Source organism: Mercenaria mercenaria, chromosome 8, assembly GCF_021730395.1.
Source record: "Mercenaria mercenaria strain notata chromosome 8, MADL_Memer_1, whole genome shotgun sequence".
Lineage (NCBI taxonomy): Eukaryota > Metazoa > Mollusca > Bivalvia > Venerida > Veneridae > Mercenaria > Mercenaria mercenaria.
In genome coordinates, this window is record NC_069368.1 from 26,444,876 (window position 1) to 26,462,307 (window position 17,432).

Genomic DNA, 17,432 nt, shown 5'->3' on the forward strand with positions numbered 1-17,432 from the left:
ATATTTTTGTTTCCGGGTAGGAAGTTAGTTAGGTAGGTAGGTAAATTTTTGTCATGTAAACTGTAGTTATTTACACAGAGAAACAAAGTTAATATCAACATTTCACATTTGTTTGTATAGGCCAACATAAAGTTATCTTTTTGTTTCCCCTCTCGCAACCAGTAGTGTCATTATAAAGGATTGGTAGTTAGGGGAAATACTTTTATTTACTTATCAATACATTTATTAAGGTAACATTTTAATAAAAAAAACATTTGCAACATAATGTTTGTACAAAGTCAGTCTTTGGTCCATACCATTAGGCAAAAATTTGACCAGACATTGCCTAAGGAATTGAAATATGCTGATGCAAAATTAAGTGACATAAACTGTTCATTTATGTTTGATAAAATTTAAGATTTCACACCAAATTATAATTGTTATTACATGTTTGTAGCTATCCGTTCCTGCTCTGCTCTGGGCAAGTGGATTGAACTGCTATTAAGGTCATGACAATCGTGACATAAGCTCCAGTCTGTTGAAAAAAAAAACATATTTGTGTCAATTATGTATCAAATGAAAGATGCTTTTTACAATATTCTCTGGCCAGTCTTTGAGTCTAATTAGTGAACTACAGGACATATCTGGCAGGCATTACACAAATACAACAGATAAAAAAAAAGTAAAAATAAGTATTTAAAGTACTACTTTGAGAGAATATACCTTTATGAACAGGCATGTAAGTTTCTTCATCTTTGTCTCCTGTCTTGATTGGTAGGTCTAGTAATGTACATCAACAGTTCTGCAAGAATAATGGTTTGTGCTATTTTTACATAATATCTTCATGCATTTATTTTATTTTCCTATATACTCGGTTACTAGTTAACATCCGATTACTACTCAACTTTTCTTGGAAAACGATCGTGGGGGGTATGGAAAATAAGCAAAAAAAAAAAAAAAGAGTTCAGCTATATAAATTTCACCGCAGGCCTGACTATTTACTTAAATTTAATATTGGCAAGTTTTTTTTATAAATTAAACAACCCTAGTTGTAATAAATTCATGTTGTTGTTGTTGTTGTTCTAGTTCGCTATCGTGTAGCTGTTAACTCTAGTGCGAATGTGTTGCCACACCATTGTCATCCTTGGTACTTTTTAAACTCATGTGCTTAAACTCATTTGCTTATTTAATTATATGTCAATATTGGGAAGAAGTTTATTCCGATTCGCTGCTGAAGCGACCAGAATTTTGAATATATTTGAATATAAATTGCAGAAAGTGTATTTTTGTTTACATACCAGTGGCTAAATTATTAGCAAAGTAATCTTCTGGAGACACTAAATAAGTGACAAAACATTAAGAAAAACATTTTGTTAATTCATTAAAATATACCTACCATAACAATTACTTTTCCTCAGTAGTGGTAACAGTTTAACGGGTATAAACATCAGTAACCTTCAAGACTTGCAGACAACTTTTCATGGCTGAATTACATCGAAGGGGAGTAACTGTGCAAATGATAAACCTACACATTTGATTACCAGTAGTGGATTAGTCTATTACCAAACACTTAAATTCTTAAACTTTACATGATAATAATGTAAGGAGTTACAATTTGAAAAAGCAACACAGTATTATAAATGAAAGTCACTTTTTGTAAAATATTACATCAATTTATTTAATGATCATTCTATGCTGGATGTAACCTTTTATAAAAACAAACTTACCTTCAGTCATCTTTTAATATTAGTCACAAAATTGGATACTCCTTGTACAAACTTTACCTTGCTGTCATAAAACGTGTATATTTATATATCTATTGTAAGAGTCACCAAGAAAAAATGGACACCGGTATAATTGAAAATAAGGCATTTAATTTCCCCCACCCACTTTGTATGCACATAATGCATCATGAAAATCCATTAAATGTCAGTAACTATGCATGTACATAAATGTCCATACATTGAACATTATTTTCAAATGAAAATAACATATGTTTGCCTGTTCTCTTTAAATACAAACATGAAAATGCTAACCCAAATCCCTATTTTCAAGCTTAATTTAGCATATTTTATGTGAAAAAAAAATAATAATAAAAAAAAAAAGAAAAAAAAAAAGAAAGTACACTTGTATCGCATGAGTAATATCAATTCTTACTTATAAGGTGATGTATATATTTTATAACTAAAAATAGGCAAGGGAAATTAGCTTATATGAATATTCTCTAAATGATTTGTTTTGGCGGCCATTTTGGTGGCCATCTTGGATTTCTCAACCTTTGCATCCAGGTCAAACCAAAGGAATAGCAGTTCCAGAAACTACAGACTCTGACAAACATTTTGGTATATAAAACTTTCTGTTGCAACACGTAGACCAGTTCGGTGCTCCAAACCTCTATAGATTTGCAGCACTAGACGTCACGCATCAACACCTGTTTATCTGGTGGTGGGTAAAACAAAATACTTTTACATCGTTTGTGTATGGGATCGAAATCTTCTATTTTTAATAACTTCTTCGTTCATTTATGGATTTTAAAAATTCAAAAAGTTTTGAAATGCTTATGATTTTCATATTTTCTTACACAAATATCTTTTGAAAATGAATAACCGTTTTAAATGACATATGATTTTAATAGCGGCATAGCGATGCTCCAAACTTTTAGAAAAAACACTTTAAGTTAAGCGTTCATAATTAATTCATTTATTTCGAAATAATGATTAAAAGTTATCACTAAATTGCTTGTTTTCTATCCTTTCCATTGATCAAAAATTATTGATATTACTTTTTATTTTAAGAAAGTTTAAGCCGTTAGAAAAACATCACTGTTAACAAAAAAACATGGACGCTCGGCGTCTGCCCACCCGATCTTTGTCTTATCAGTTCTAAAAATAGAATATACAACGGATTTGTATCAAGCTTCCAAGCTGTTTATATAAAATCTTCGAAGAATTAGATAAAAACATACCGACTGATACTTACCAAAATCATAAATATGATTCCTTAAAAATATATATGTACAGAATAAATTGTGTAGAAACGTTTGTCTTCACTATTTGTTCCAGCGACAAGGATACCGACACAGCGAGAGACACAGGTTGCTGTGACAGTGAGACAGACACAGCTAACTGTAACAGTGAGACCGAGACAGCCGACAGACAGATAATATTGACTTACAGTGAGACAGACACAGTGACTGACGGTGAGACAGACACATGCTTCGATAACATTTGGTAGATATATATCTATATTTTATAATAAAATAAATAATTCATTCGAAAAAACATTAAAAAAAATAATTTAAAAAATAAAAAAGAAAACGAAAAGAAAAAAAACGTAAGAAAACAACATTTTTTTCCAAAACAAGCAAATCTTTCCAACTAAATTTTTTTTTTGGTACAATAAAAAATAAATAAATAGATATAACTCCAGTTTCGAACTAGCATCGCCTGCTTGACAAGCAGCCAACACATCCACTGGGCTATACCAAACTTGTAATGTCTCTTTTTATAAGGGCATATTTCTATCTATTTTAAGTAAACATACCAGGGCATGTGCAGGAGTTCGAATTCATTTCTAACCATTTTTTTTCCATATAATTCCGTGTGTTTGTATCTATTTTACATTACTAAGTATTTTATGAAATATTTCATTTTGTGTCGTTAACAACAGTTCTTTGAATTGTCCGTTGAATGAATGAATACTTGTCCGGTCCATTATGTACGTAGAAGAATGTTAATCAATAATAGAGTATTTCATTGATAAATCATGATAAGTGTGACAATGTTTTCGTCTGTTAATTTTACAGATAAAATAAAAAAACAAAAACAAATTGGTCAGATAGAGGACTCGGACACACAACCCTGAGGTTAGTGGCAAAACGCTTTGTCCGCACGACTATATCTGCACATGGAACATGATTGTATATAACTGGCTTTTCAATTATAGTTATATCGTTATTTAGGTTCGGACACCGAAGATTAATTTACGGAAACATACGGAATATTCATGAGTGCCCGGTCAATACTTACGGACAATGCCGTGTTGATGTACTTATAAAACAGACTTGCCCGGTTTATAGGTCGGTTAGGGCTGCGGATATGTATTGTATTGTGCTATTTTTTTAACCTGTCAAATGTGCATACATTACACGCTCTGTGCATTCGATATTATAATATTCGGCCCAACTTCGGTGTTATCCGTATATTTTACGGAAAGAAATTTTGGTTAGGTGTCCACATTTCATTATTAGTATTGTAAATGAAACACATACTCGTCGTTCGTATCTGTAGCTCAGTGGGTACATCACATGACTCTGATGCTGGAGATAGCTGGTTCGAGCTCAATAGGGGGAAACATTTTTATTTTTCATTTTTAATTGTTTATATGATTTATAAGACTCCGATGCCAGCAGTACCGACACCGCGAGCGAAACTGAATGATGAATTTTGTTAGTTGTAATTTATATGTATGAAATTTGTAATGTAGTAAAATGAACGGTGAATAAAAAAACATTAACATATATAAAAATAAAAGAGAAATTTAAAAAAAAACGAGATAAATATATTAAAAAATACTTGTGAAAATACAATGAAGTAAATATTGCATTAAAATGTACATGTACAGTGTTTCTTGAAATTTGTGGGGAAAAAAAGATCTGAACGGTTTCGATCTTAAGATCTCCAGGTTTCAAGCTATTGACGATGACCGCTGAGCTATCGTGACTTGCGTACATCCGTATGCACGTTTTCAATATAAACCATTTTAATTTCTGGTTACTTTCCGTATACTATACGGAATGTACCGAATATGAACCGAAGATTGAAATATTCTGTGCACCGCCCATGTAATCAATATGCATTTGACAGTTCAATAAAATAGTACAATAGTCCTAATATGGTTTTGTTTTATTTATATATTCAATAAAATGTGCAATATTTCTTGTTTTTGAAATTGACTGAAATTGAATTTCGCTTTGGAAAAAAATCCGATCTTTCATTAATATTTTCCCAGCGGATGCTCACACATTTTAAGTGAAAAGGCTTTCATGTCCAAGAAAGGTGTGCAAAGCGAAAAACTATGTTTACACATTGCGTTTATTCGTATACATGTATAATTATGTACACGACCATGCGGTAAATCAAATACCGAGCCTCAGTATCGCATGCAAAGCGTAAACAAGTAAAGCCGCTACGTGGCTAGGTGTTCACGCATTTCACGGGCTCAGGTTTGTATAAAGACGCACACCTCACTTCGGTCGGTATTTTTATAAGAGAATCACCGCCATATTAGAAAAAAAGGTTAAGATATTTTATCTTTAATTTCCCGCAAGATGAGTGTTAAAGAAACACGTCTGTTTTGTTTTAAATTGGTAATCTTAGTGATGGCAGTCTTGGCAATTATGAGATCAGGACGGATTAATCTGCTTAAGGAAACTTCGCATTGGGAAAATATAAATTATATAGACATAATGCCAAAACTGAATAGAGACAAGGTGGACTTTAACGATAGAACGTTGGTATCTATCGTGCAGAAATATTATGCACAACCTCCGTCAGTGCTGCCGTACAACCTTTCTAATCCTGAAATACGGAATCCGTCACCCGGGCAAACAAAGTTTATAGACGAGTATTTGAATCAAAAGGTAAGTTTTTACCGCTGATCTTTCAATAATATAGAAAAACAGAAAAATAAACTTACGAATAGACAATCCAATTAAAATAATTTAATTCTTACATGAGCCGCACCATGAGAACACCAACATAGTGGCTTTGCGACCAGCATTGATCAAGACCAGGATCCATGCTATCCGCTAACGGTTTCATTGCAATAGGCTTTGAAAGCGAACAACATGGATCCTGACCAGACTGCGCGAATGCGCAGGCTGGTCTGGATCCATGTTGGTCGCAAAGCAACTATATTGGTTTTCTCATGGCGCGGCTCATATAAAAAGAATATGTTAAGGCCACCAGGTGGGTGGGGTTTATGTCATTATTTCTGAGGAATTTCGAAGTCGCCGTAAAACAATCTTTATCAGTTGTTTATTCCAATGTGACAATACCACACTGGCCATAGCTTTCGCAGAAGCGTTGGTTCCAACGCAGCGGCGGTGCCGGTGGAGAATTCGTCGCGGAAGTGGTGGAGAAATATGGCCGACTGACTATAATCAGATAATACGGTAAGTTTTTTAATGAGTTTTCCCATATTCATTCACGTTTGACTGAAAACAACCAGCGAGACAGGAGACCGCATGTATACTCTTCCAGCCACAAACACTTGCTCAGTGCAATTCTTTGTTGTTAATGTAAACACTTCTGTACAGTTTGACGAGGGATTGCCGTTTTCGTAGAATTTCCATTAAAAAGGGTAAAATATTGCACAAAGCGACCCCTGAGCATCAAATCGTAAGTAGAACACTGACAAGCAAAAACTATTTTTGTGTAATCGGTGAATCTTTATTGCAGGCATTTAAGATAATCAACCAAACTGTGATTCCAACGCAGTGGCGGTGGTACAATTGCAACGCATTGCGATGGATCTTCTTTCCTTAATGTTCGTGATGGACTTCTAACTTAACTTAACAACACTTTTCCCGGGATTTTGAATGGGGTATATCCATGAAATCTCGTTGACATAAGACAGCAATAGAAACTGAATATTTAGAAATAGTATTCTATTGATTTGCACTTCCGTTTGGAATGAATACATACACGTAAAGTAAGTTTAATGTTTTGAACCATAATCTTCTGCAAAGAAATAATACCATGTTCTATCGTACCAAATGCACTTCAATTATGATTGTTTATATGAACGCATAAAATATTTCGTTAGCTTCATTTTCCCTAAATATAAACAAAATATCAACTGACAATATCGACTGTTTGATTAATTTGCTGACCACATGCGACTTTTACACTTGACTAATGTAAATAGAATAACTAATACGTAGCAAACCATTACAAAATGCCATTGAGCAGCTGCGTTATACAAGTTAAGAGTTTTTACAAGTAGGCTGAGTCATCTCTACCTCCATAATGTCATTTTCTTTTCTCAGATTTACCACAGGATTTTAAAAATTTAAGAGAAATGTTTTGTTTGTTTCAACAGTTAAAGATAAACAAACGACAAACAGAAAGCAATGATATAACAAATAATAGACAATAACTTTCAAGATTCAGCGAAAAAAAATGTCACATCGCCAATCAAACATAAGAGACACTTTACTCCTTGTCCTAGTGCCAAGAAGACTACAAAGAAACAACTGATTCATATGCCATCAGAATATAAAGAAAAATTGATAATTCAAGAGAATAAGAAATGGTTGACGATGTTTTATTTTATGAATAAAGAAGTTCCTAGAAAATCTTCTGAGGCGAGGATTCTTTATTTTTCACTTTGTTTTTAAACCTTATAAAAAACAAAAGACCTCTTAATAACATTGCTCTACTTTTCATCTCGTGTGAGGTAGAACAATTGTACCATTTTACCGTCTTCAACAAAAGAAGCAAAGCGATGTTAAGTTATGGCTTTTTGTATTTTTACATAGTTGTCTGTACTCTGTTTCTCCGTTTATTTTTCAGTGTTGAAACTAAAAAAGATCTAAACTTTTTTCTTGACATTTTGAAATCCTGTGAAAAGAAAAGAAAAGGATATTGTAAAAGTAGAGATACATCGGCCTACTTCAAAAAAGTAAAACGCCTACAACACAGCTGCTCAGTGACATGGTATGGTTGTTGTATTGTACATTTGTCAAGTTGGTATGTTATATAATGTAAAAGTCGCATGTGGTCAGCATTTAATTAAACAATCGACATTGTCAGTTGATATTTGCATATATTCAGGGAAAATGACTTTAAAGAAATTTCTGATGTGTTTATATCAACAATTATAATTGAAGTGTAATTGTTATGATAGAACATGGTGTTATTTCTTGGCAGAAGATCATAATTCAAATTATTATGTCTGCCCCCCTATGGGGGAGACATATTGTTTTTGCCCTGTCCGTCCGTCCGTCCTTCCGTCCGTCCGTCCGTACGTACGTCACATTTCATTTCCGAGCAATAACTGGAGAACCATTTGACCTAGAATCTTCAAACTTCATAGGATTGTAGGGCTGCTGGAGTAGATAACCCCTATTGGTTTTGGGGTCACCCCGTCAAAGGTCAAGGTCACAGGGGCCTGAAAATTGAAAACCATTTGCGATCAATAACTAGAGAACCACTTGACCCAGAATGTTGAAACTTCATAGGATGATTGGTCATGAAGAGTAGGTACCCCCTATTGAGTTTAGGATTACTCTGTCAAAGGTCAAGGTCGCAGGGGCCTGAACATTGAAAACAATTTCCGATCAATAACTAGAAAACCACTTGACCCAGAATGTTGAAACTTCATAGAATGATTGGTCACAAAAAGTAAGTGACCTCTATTGATTTTGGGGTTACTCCGTCAAAGGTCAAGGTCACAGGGGCCTGAACATTGAAAACCATTTCTGATCAATAACTAGAGAATCACTTGACTCAGAATGTTGAGACTTCATAGGATGATTGATCATGAAGAGTAGATGACCCTTATTGATTTTGGGGTTACTCCGTCAAAGGTCTAGGTCACAGGGGCCTGAATATTGAAAACCATTTCCGATCAATAACTAGAGAACCACTTGACCCAGAATGTTGAAACTTCATAGGATGATTGTACATTCAAACTAGATGACCCCTATTGATTTTGGGATCACTCCGTTAAAGGTCAAGGTCACAGGGGCCTGAACATTGAAAACCACTTCCGGTCAGTAACTTGAGAACCACTTGACCCAGAAAGTTGAAACTTAATAGGATGATTGGTCATGCAGAGTATATGACCCCTAACGATTTTGGGATCACTCTGTTAAAGGTCAAGGTCACAGGGGCCCAAACATTGAAAACAATTTCCGGTCAGTAACTTGAGAACCACTTGACCCAGAATGATGAAACTTCATAGGATGATTGGTCATGCAAAGTAGATGACCCCTAACGATTTTTGGGTCACTCTGTTAAAGGTCAAGGTCACAGGGGCCTGAACATGGAAAACCATTTCCAATAACTTGAGAACATCTCGACCCATAATGTTGAAACTTCATAGGAGGATTGTTCATGCAGAGTAAATGACCCCTATTGTTTTTGGGGTCACTCCGTTAAAGGTCAAGGTCACAGGGGCCTGAACAGTGATAACCAGTTCCGATCAATAACTTGAGAACCACTTGTCCCAGAATGTTGAAACTTCATAGGATGATTAAACATGCAGAGTAGATGACCCCTATTGATTTTGAGGTCACTTGATCAAAGGTCAAGGTCACAGGAGCCTGAAAAGTGACTTGAGAACCACTAGGCCAAGAGGTCAGTCTATTAAAGGTCAAGGCCACAGTGGCCTGTTCATGTAAAATCAATTTTTGGAAATAACTTGAGAACCACTTGACCTAGAATGTTGAAACTTAATAGGATGATTGGACATGCAGAGTAGATGACCCCTGTTTATTTTGAGGTCACTGGATCAAAGGTCAAGGTCACTGGAGCCTGAAAAGTGACTTGAGAACCACTAGGCCAAGAGTGTTGAAATTTAGCGGGATAACTGGACATGCCAAGTAGATGTTCCCTATTGCAGCCAACCATCAGTGTCTCTTTGACTTTCGCTCCTGACCCCTATTGACATCTTGCCTATAGGACTTTGCATTGGGGGAGACATGCGCTTTTTTACAAAAGCATTTTCTAGTTAAGCTTAATTTTCGCTTATGTATTCAAAAGAATGGAAGTGCAAATCAATAGAATACTATTTCTAAACATTCAGTTTCTATCGCTGTCTAATGTCAAAGTGATTTCATGTATCTACCCCAATCAAAATCTCGGGGAAAATGTTATTTAGTTAAATTTAAAGTCCATAACGAACATTAAAGAAACAAGATCCACCGCGATGCGTTGCAACTGTACCCACAGCCGCTGCGTTAGAATCACTTTTTGGTTGATTATCTTATATGCCTGCAATAAAGATTCATCGATTACTCAAAAATAGCTTTTGCTTGACAGTGTCATACTTACGATTTGATGCAAATGTGCTCATGGGTCGCTTTTTACAACATTTTACCCTTTTAAATGGAAATTCTACAAAGACGGCAGTTCCTCGTCAAACTGTACAGAAATGTTTACATTAACGATAATGATCTGGAAAATATGGGAAAACTCATTAGAAAACTTACCGTAATGTAGTCAGTCGGCCATATTTCTCCACCGCTTCTGCGACGAATTCTCCATCGCCGCTGCGTTGGAACCACCGCTTCTGCGAAAGCTATATGGCCAGTGCGAATACGTTAAATCCGTGAAGTACTGAACTCTCACTTTAATTAAAAGGCTAAAGTGAGAAAAGTTTTTAGTATTCTGGTGTCGAAGTTTTCGGTTCAAGTATTCGGTTACAGTATCATCAACATATAAAGTGCGGAAAACTTTAACACATATAAAAGCCCAACTATCTGTGTAAAATGAGCTGAGTCCTATTTTTCCATTTTCATTTGATATTCCTCTTAACTACACAGTGTTGGCAAAATTTGTCATTTTTGTGCACATGCTTTTACACATTAATGAAGTCCGAACTATAGGTATGGTGTGCGGGAAATCTGTAAACGCATAGTAATACGCAGAGCGCATTTACGCTGAACTTACTGCTCAGATAAATATAGTGTGCGTATTTGGTCAATAATGAATGTACCACTGGCACCAGAACAGAAAGAAAATGCCTCTGTACATGTTATACCCTACCCCTAGGTATTCTATAAGAACCATGGTCGTGAACGGGAAAATATACTAACCCATTTCAATCGCGTATTTCATACCTAAAACACACAGTTCGGTAAATGTGTACTATGGATATCAAACAAGTGGTAATTTATCTTCCATTGTGTACCGGTCATATTTGTTCGATACATCTTATCTTATAAAAACAACGCGTAGTTTAAAGTTATTCCAAAGTTACACAAAAATCTTGCTTGAACTTCCCTGGTGAAGTTCCGTTCTAGGTTACAAAACTATTCTGATTGGCTGTTGGGAAATTGTATGTCAATCGTCATTTTACTACACGTGTTCGCTAAAATGTGAAAATGCAGCAAAAATGTGCAAAATGAATAAAATAAACAGAACAGATGCAGACCAATGTACGATTTCAAATTAAAGACCATATACAAGATGAATTTCATTCATTATTTCTAGTTTTAGTGTAAAATTGTGATTTTTTAAATTCTGTTTTTGTTTGTTTACATTTCGCCAAACATGTGCACACTGCCGTGACCTCTAGACCGGATGTTCATTAGGGAAGGTCACGCAAGTTTTTTTCTGTAACGTTGACGAAAGCATGAAACATGTTGATAATCTCAGCATTATGAAATACTGAGACAATGTGACTGGTGCTCGTTGGAAGATAAATTATCGCTTGTTCAATATACTAGCTAGTATATTGAACAAGCGATACCCATTCACCGAACTGCGCGTTTAAATTGAGAAATGTACGATTGAAACGGGTTAGTATATTTTCCCCTTCATAACCATGGTTCTTATAGAATACCTAGGGATAGGGTATAACATGTACAGAGGCATTTTCTTTCTGGTCTGGCGCCAGTGGAATGTACAAACAACATTTTAAATTAAATTTAAATGCACGCTATGTACCCGGATAATATCAACTCTGTTCAGCGACCCTAACTCAGTGCCAACATGGCTGACAGAAAGACGATGTATGTAGTCTTTTTTCATGTTTTTATATTAGTATGCAATGTTTGTGTAAAACTTTTGATAGTCATAATATCCTGTATTGATAACATGTTTTGTGTACTAAATATTTCAATCGAAAAGGCTGGAATTCATTAAAATGTACTCAAAAAGTCTTCAAAATGAACATGTTTTATGTTTCTATCTGTTTTAATGTACCAGAAATTACAGTAAGACCTTACTTATCAAATGCATTGGTTCCATAAACATCTCTTTGACAATGTTTAACAGTATCAAAGTTTGAAATTGATTTTAATAGCTTAAAAATTGTATTGATTATGAGGTGGGTTTAAATTTGCGGATAATTCCTAACTGGTATAGGAAACAGTGCTGGATAAATACGAACTTAGAATGGATAAACACCTAACCAAACGAAAACGGCTGTTCGTCTGTGCTTTATTTATGGACTGTTGATGCTCAAAGTTCTTTGACCTACCCACCCCTGCAGGGAATGTGGGATTCCTATGTCCAACTTATCCGACTCATGATTTTTTGCCGGCGGACAAGTGCATTTTTCATTCTGTTTGTCCGCGAACAAGCATACTTTTTCAGGTATAAAATGAGAAAACATAAAATATCATTTAGATTGTGTGTTGATTCAAGTGTATGGCGGTGATAAAGATAATGGGTTTTTTGACTAAGTCTCGCGCACACTGTAACTCGGTGACTATGATAAAATATCAGGGAAGATTTAGATACAAGAAGATTTATTTAACGTCGGATAAGTATAAGAATAAAAAATAAAAATAAGAAGAGTCACATTTTACGACATGCATTTTTTAAAAAAAAAACATAAAAAAAGAAATCATATACATGCTAAAGGGAGCATAAGAACTATTTAAAGCAGCTGAAGAAAAACATTTGCATCATCAAAATGCTTATAGCATTCTGTAACTAAAACTAAAAAAGGAAAACAAGGGTTACACACACAGAACTAAAAGGACATTTAAAGACATCAGAAACGTAAACAACTTAAAAAAAGTATTATGACAAGTTTGTAAGTAGAATTCCAACAGCTGAGACAATAAGTCACTGTCACAGGAAATATTGGAGCCAGTATAGTCAGCCAAATTAAAATCAAAAGCACACAGAGATCGCAAGTATGACTAAAACAAGTCGGAACGTTTTAAGAGTCTTTCTCTGAATTCATCTGGCTTTGCACCATTGCGTGGGCAGTGTTTCGGGCATGACCTCAAAAGATCCCGAACCCTGCTTACGCGATTTCAGACTTTTATAAACGTTAAAAGGCAAATATTTCAACAGCTTATTTTTTTACCACAGCTACTGTGATATGCTTTTCTTTTCATTGTCCTAAATAAAGAACTCGATCTCCAGTCTATTTGCGCTTTCATGAAGGTTTAATATTACAAATCAGAGCAAGTGAAATTTGACTATGGACAAGTGGATTTTTAAGTGTCCGTGGACAAGTGAAAAATATAAGGATACCCACACCCCTGCCCCGTCAGTCCATGCATTACTCTCTCCCCCACCTCCCCCCCCCTCCCCCACTCCACCACACCACACACACACACACTTTTCTTCCCTATTTACCATCTGAAAATATCATATTTAATAATTAATCATAAATCTAATCCCATTTAAACAATATCAAAAATATTCCATTAGCACCTCTATAAAAATCTCTTACACTATACGATATACAAGATTTGAAACAAACACAATTCTTCTGAAACAGTGTGTGTGTGTGTGTGTGTGTGTGTGTGTGTGTGTGTGTGTGCGTGCGCGCGTGTGCGCGTATGTGCGCGCGTGTGTGTGTGTGTGTGTGTGTGTGTGTGTATGTGTGTGTGTGTGTGATGGAGGGAGAGAGGGTTGGGGGTTACAGAACTTTGAACATCGTTGGTATTAAATAATTTCTTATATAATAATATAATAATTTTGACTTTTATACTGAGTTATTTTTGAGGGTTTATCCACATTTTTGCAAACATTGCTATTTGCATAATATTAAAATTATGAAAACATATTTGACTGGAGTGGGCATACATATAACATCTTGTAAAATTAATGACAAAGTTTGAAGACAATACCGCTTATAAAGTAATGTTTACAATAATCAGACCATGTACATGTCAACTCATTCATTTCTATAGAATACTAGTCAGTTAGGTGTTTATCCGTCACGCAATTTCGTGTAAGTTAGGTTTTTATCCATTCCTCATGTAAACTGAGTTCGGTTTTTATCCCTTTTCTCGCTGTCAGTACATTTGAACATGCATTGTGTCAGCATGTAGTGGGTTAACAACATAGTGTAAACGGGCCTATAAAGCAGTATATCTTTGCTTTCAAACAACAAAATAGTCGAGGCATCAAAAGCATAGAAGTATTCTTAAAGATTTTTTGAAAAAGTTGCCTTGTTCGTCGTTTTTCCACCTGAAAGCACAAGGGTTGATATATTTAACATGATACAGTTTTAAATAAATATACACTTGATCAATGGAGATAGATATAACAACAGAAACATTCCTTTATACATCGTAATTACACAGAAAACAAAGTTGTACCGGCTTTACATCCGCCATGTTGGCACTGAGTTAGGGTCGCTGAACAGAGTTAAGATTATCCGGGTACATAGCGTGAACATATTTGTCCAGGTACTCCGGGAGTTGAAAATGTTACAAACCATGTACCTTTCAAAAATGCAAATATTGTAAAATGAAAGTGAAAGTAGAGCTGTCAAAATGACCCCCCCCCCCAAAAAAACTGCAGTATTAAATATATATATATATATATATATATATATATATATATATATATATATATATATATATATATATATATATATATATATATATAAGTAAAATAATTTTCATTTTCCCGGAGTACCTCTAGAGATAAATATGTAAGGTACACAATAAAAACACATTAAAAGAAAAAATATGTTTGAAAAAGAAGTTTGATATTTTCTACCAAATAGAATGTTGACAGTCGAATTATGTGTTTTGTAAGACAAAATACATATTACCAAACAAGGTAACCATTATAGAAAGTATTTTCTATTTCTTCTGAACAACTCCGTATATACATGTTTTGAATATTTACGGGTCCGTTAGGTATAGTATCATAAATGAAAATTATACAGGGTTTTTCTCAAACGAAAAACACACACACACACACACACACACACACACACACACACACACACACACAAAACGAGAACAATACAATATATTTTTTTTATTTTTGGGGGGATAGAGTAACACGGAAGCGACACATTTAACGAATTAACAGCATATGGCAAATGTCTCAGGTTTTAATTGGTAGGGAAAGATGCTCCTCCAGGTATTATTTTAGGTTTAGGCGAGAACATAGTTAGAACCGCCGACCTTAGATAAGCCACTAGATTCTCACGCTGATTTACAAATCTGCTAGTAATCAGTCTTAATGTACGAGTCCATCCCATGAAACCGCTTGTAGGTATACAAGATTGCAAAAATCTCATTGGCGAACAGATTCTCTAAAATTATGTTCTAGCAAATTTTAAAAGGTGAATGTTAAAGAAGTACTGGCTCAATGACATGAACTTATGTAAATTGATCAATTTTCTCTCCGTTTTAGCTCGACTTTTCGAAAAAAAAAATAGAGCTATTGTACTCGCCCCGGCTTCGGCATCGGCGTCGGCGTCGCCGTTGGTTAAAGTTTTTGATAAAGTCAAATATCTCTGTTACTATCAAAGCTATTGACTTGAAACTTAAAATAGTTTTTTACTATCAAATTCTACACCAGGAAAAATAATCCCTATAACTCTGATTTGAATTTTGACAGAACTATGCCCCTTTTAATTCAGATTTTTTTGTTAAAATTTTTGATAAAGTCAAATGTCTCTGTTACTATTAAAGCTTTTGACTTGAAACTCAAAATATTTATTTACTATCAAAATCTACACCAGGAGACACAACTCCAATAACTCTGATTTGAATTTTGACAGAATTGTGCCCCTTTTTAACTTAGAATTTTGGTTAGAGTTTTTGATAAAGTCAAACATCTCTGTTATTATCAAAGCTTTTGACTTGAAACTTAAAATACTTGTTTACCGTCAAAGTCTACACCAAGAGAAACAGTCACCATAAATCTGATTCGAATTTTGACAAAATTATGTCCCTTTTTAACTTAGTTTTTTTTTGGTTAAAATTTTTGATAAGGTCAAATATCTCTGTTACTATTAAAGCTTTTGACTTGAAACTCTAAATAGTTATTAACTATCAAAGTCTTCACCAGGAGACACAGTTTCCACACACTGGTTTGAATTTGGACAGAGTTATGCCTTTTTTTAGCTTTGATGTTTTTTACTGGCAAAGCTCTAATTCAGAGTCAAGCACAGAGAAAAGTCGAGCGCGCTGTCTTACGGACAGCTCTTGTTTCTTTTACAAGTACAAAATGTACATGTAATTATGTCTCCCACCACACAGTGGTAGGGGAGACATATTGATTTACTCTAGTCTGTGTGTGTGTCACAAAGCTTGTCCGCACTCTAAGTCAAACATTTCTCATCCGATTTTCACCAAACTTGAACAAAATGTGTTTGACCATAAGACCTCGGCCAAGTTCGATAACTAGCCAAATCGGTCCAGGCGTCTTGGAGTTATGGCCATTGAATTACCAAAAATCGGTCTTTTTACCCTTGTCCGCACTCTAGTTCGAATATTTCTCATCCAATCTTCACCAAACTTAAACAAAATGTGTTTGACCGTGAGACCTCGGCCAAGTTCGATAACTAGCCAAATCGGTCCAGGCATTTTGGAGTTACGGCCCTTGAAATATCGAAAAATTGGCCTTTTTACTCATGTCCGCACTCTTAATCAAACATTTCTCATCCGATCTTCACCAAACTTGAACAAAATATGTTTGACCAGGAGACCTCGGCCAAGTTCGATAACTAGCCAAATCGGTCCAGGCATTTAAGAGTTACGGCCCTTGAATTACCGAAAAAATCAATCCGTCTGTTTACTCTTGTCCGCTCTCTAAGTGGAACATTTCTCATCCGATCTTCACCAAACTTGAACAAAATGTGTTTGGCCATAAGACCTTACCTAAGTTCGATAACTAGCCAAATCCGCCCAGGCACTTTTGATTTATGGCCCTAGAATTACTGATTGGATCCACTCATCCAGACCATCTAATTGGATCCACTCGTCTAAAACATCTAGAGAAACTAACATTTTTCATAGGGGCAGTTGTGGGAGACATGCGCTTTTCTCAAAAGCATCTCTAGTTAACTTTAATATTCAATTCAATATTTGCAATTTGTTATCGTTAACATAAATAATATCTGCCATTAACAAGCTTAAACGATATTTACCGTCAGAAATTATAAATGGTTTATCCAATACACCATACTTTACATAACGAAAGTTTACACATCACGAGGTTCGGAATGCACGAAATTTGTGTTCTTGTATATATTTTTAGCAACATATAAATAAACAATCAGTACTTGGCAATCTCTTTAAAAATGTAAGATCAGCAGTTGGCTTGGTGGCGCAGTAGGTTGAGTGAACAGACAGGTGATCACTTTGTAGTTATAATTTTGATGGTTCAAACCTTGCATCCGTCATTTTTATTTTATTTTGCATTTAATTTATATAGTTTGTGTAATTTTGTTTTTCTCTGGTTTCTAATTTATTCACGAAAGCCTCAAAAACATTAGATCATATTAAA

At 34.9% G+C, this 17,432-nt stretch overlaps 1 protein-coding gene across 1 annotated transcript in view; it reads left to right on the forward strand.

Moving 5' to 3' along the window:
* The first annotated feature begins 5,196 nt into the window (after positions 1–5,196).
* The window catches only part of LOC123565811 (protein Star-like), a 39,143-nt gene continuing 26,907 nt past the window's right edge, over positions 5,197–17,432 (forward strand). Inside the window, exon 1 of the mRNA XM_053549609.1 lies at positions 5,197–5,620. Within this exon, the coding sequence (XP_053405584.1) occupies positions 5,309–5,620 (312 nt within the window). The 5' untranslated portion in view covers positions 5,197–5,308. The remainder of the gene's footprint in view (positions 5,621–17,432) is intronic.